At 37.7% G+C, this 3,135-nt stretch overlaps 1 protein-coding gene across 1 annotated transcript; it reads left to right on the top strand.

Moving 5' to 3' along the window:
• Positions 1 to 2,423: 2,423 nt before the first annotated feature.
• LOC125343148 (chromobox protein homolog 3-like) lies at positions 2,424 to 2,822 on the top strand. The gene has a single exon (XM_048335419.1). The coding sequence runs from the start codon at positions 2,424 to 2,426 to the stop codon at positions 2,820 to 2,822; it is 399 nt and encodes a 132-aa protein (XP_048191376.1).
• Positions 2,823 to 3,135: the final 313 nt, after the last annotated feature.

Raw genomic sequence — 3,135 nt, 5'->3', positions numbered from 1 at the left:
TCATAAAAATGTGGTTCATCCTGTGGTAAGAAGTCTTCTAATTTCCAAGCTGTGTGCATAGACTGGTTGACACAGCAGGCCTGCCATCTCTACTTTGAAAAGCCCTGTAGCAACACAAATCTCTGGATGGTTATGGAATTTAGATTTGGAGATTGTTAGCAGCAAATCTGAGTTGGCCTTAAGGACTGTTCAGTGGTTCTCAAGCCATGTGTACAAACAGTGTGGCTCTGCTGTGGTTTCCTATTAGGAGTCTGACAATTTGAAAATGTTTGGCAAGGTGTCCACATGACCAATCCCCAATAATGTCTCAGGAATTGCATTTCCAGCAAGCTTCTCTGATAGACAACATTTCACTTGTGTTGTTAGGACTTGCTGCTGTAGGAATCACACATCCTAAGTGACCCTACTTGGAGAGGCATTGTGGAGGTCTGATATTAATATTTAGTTATTTCTGCTTTTGAAAATGCAGTTTTGTATATTGTACTGTTCTCTGCCTTTCAATACTTTAACTCTCTGTGCTATTATTCCTCAAGAGAGTTTGTTGTAGAGAGGACCTCCTTTGTTTCTTTTTTTGTTTTGTAGATTTTTGGGCTTGATCTCTGGATGTGGGTGTTGTCCCTGAGCTCTTCAGCTCATGGTTAGTGCTCTACCGCTTGAGCCTCAGTGCCACTTCAGGATTTCTAGTGGATAGTTGGAGTTAAGAGTCTCAGGGACTTTCCTGTTTAGGCTGGCTTTGAGCTGTGATCCCCAGAAGTCAGCCTCCCAAGTAGCTAGCATTATAGGCGTGAGCCAGCAGCACCTGGTAAAATACTACTTTTTGTTTTTCAAAAAGAATTTTATAAACTGAGAGCACAGCTCATGTGGAAGAGCATCTGCCCAATAGATGCTTAAAATGTTTTGTGAATATCTTCTCATGCATTTGTTTTGAACATTTACCCTGAATAGAAGTTTGGGGCTTACTCATAGCTTTATGATTCTTAATTTTTGACTGTGCTCGGGGTTGAGTCCAGAACTTCATGCTTACTTGGCTGGTGCTTTAGCACTTGAGCCACTCTACCAGCCTCACTTTTGGCTAGCTAGTTTGGGAATGGCATCTATAGCACTTTTCTTCCTGGGCTTGCCTCAAAATGAGAGCAGCCAGATCTCAGCCTCATGAGGAGATAAGATTATAGGCATAAGCCACTGAAATCAGGCAAGTCTCATATTTTATTATTTTTTGTGTCTTGTCACTTTCTCTGTTTCTCACTTCTGTTTTCCTTTTCTTGTTGTATTGCAGGGAGTAGAATATTTGGACCTATTTAATGTTTTGAGTACACTTTGTATACTACACTTCATAGTCATTCTAGTTATGAACATATGTGAATGTAATTAATCTCAATCTACTGTTATTTTTACTACTAATAAAGTAGAAGTTACTATATTTAAGGATTTTCTTGAATCCTCCTACTCTGGGAGTGTGTGTTGTTTTTGGTGGTGCTGAGATTTGAACTCAGACTTTGGTGTTTCTTGGACAGTTGTTCTACCCTTTCATCCTAATTTCCAGGTATTAGAATATAAATTTCTCAACTCTTTCTTTTATATAGAGTGAACCCATTATCAGGTAGTATTACAACTTTTCCCTCAACGGTTTAAAAGGATTTAAAATTATACAAGGTATGTGTATCTACTATATTCACCCTGCGTTTTACATATTGCCTGGTTTACTTTGTAGAACTTCTTGCCAGTTTCTAGTTTTGCTCCTTTTTGTATGGAGAATTTCTTTTAGACTGTCATTATTGATGCATCTGCTAGTGACAGGTTTATCAATTTTCTGTCATCAGAGAATGTGTTTATTTCCCTACAATTCCTGAAGGATAAGTTTCTTCAACATGGAATTCAGAATTGGCAGTCCTTTATATTACAAAAATGTCCCATTACCTTCCCCACTTCTGAGTTCAGAAGAGAAACATGCTAAGCTCTCATTTAAATCAGTGTGCTCTGTAGGTATATTTCTCTCTAAATACTATAGTTTTTTATTCTTTATTTTCGTGGGTTTCTTAAGGTGTGTCTTGTTATGGATATTTTGGGGGTTTGCCTGGCCTGTTTTGTGGTTGTGGGTCCAACTAGAATTTAGCTTTTAACACCTTGGCTGTGCTTATATGATTTGATTTGTTGGTCTATTACTAGAAGCCAGGTTGTTGCAGAGGAACATGCCATGGGGATGGATTTTTTTGGACCTGCAGACATGGTGATTTAGGAAGATTCACAATTGATTTGGACTGATGTTCTGTTTTTGTTCTTTTCCTAGGACTTATCGTAGAAATTTAACAAAAATCCCCTGGAGGTGACTGGAGATTGAGGCTCGACAGCCACAGTTGCTACAGGGTCGTGACTGGGGGCATCTGAGGTATTAATAACAGCTGTTCACACCTGCAGTTAAAAAAATGGCCTCCACGGAAATCATACTAGCAAAAAGAATTAAGAAGGAGAATGAAGATTCTGAAGAAACTGAAGAAGTAGAACTTGAAGAATTTGAGGTGGAGAAAATAGTAGACCAGCGTGTATTAGATGGGCAGGTACAATATCTCCTGAAATGGAAGGGTTATTCAGATGCTGATAATACCTGGGAACCAGAAGAGCATTTAAATTGCCCAGAGTTATTGGAGGATTTTCTAAATTCTCAGAAAACTGTTTTATGTAAGAGTGAATCTGATGATAGCCCATCAGACGATGAAAGTGGTCCTGGTGACTGCCCATTTTGCTTTTCTAGGAGGTCTGAACCTGAACAAATAATTATTGCCACGAAAAATGATGAAATACTAATGCTCCTCATGAAGTATTAAAATTTAGACCAACCTGAGTGGGTGCTATCAAGAGAAGCTAATGTTCAATGGCCTCAAGTTGTAATTGCTTTTTATGAACAGAAACTTCATTGGCATAGACATGAAATGCATTAATTTTTAAATTCATTTATATATACATTCATTAAAATATGTATATATGTAATCTGAGTCTTGCGTTTTACATATTGTTGTGAAACAATAACTACATTCTAATGAAGTTAATTTAATCTGTTCATTTTGAAATTAGTATTGGTGGTGCTCTGGAGATTTCTTTTTGCATAAGATATAATAAAGTCTTTCTGAGTTGCTTAAT

This window comes from Perognathus longimembris, chromosome 28 (genome assembly GCF_023159225.1).
Source record: "Perognathus longimembris pacificus isolate PPM17 chromosome 28, ASM2315922v1, whole genome shotgun sequence".
NCBI lineage: Eukaryota > Metazoa > Chordata > Mammalia > Rodentia > Heteromyidae > Perognathus > Perognathus longimembris.
This window is presented reverse-complemented; position numbering and strand designations above follow the sequence as displayed.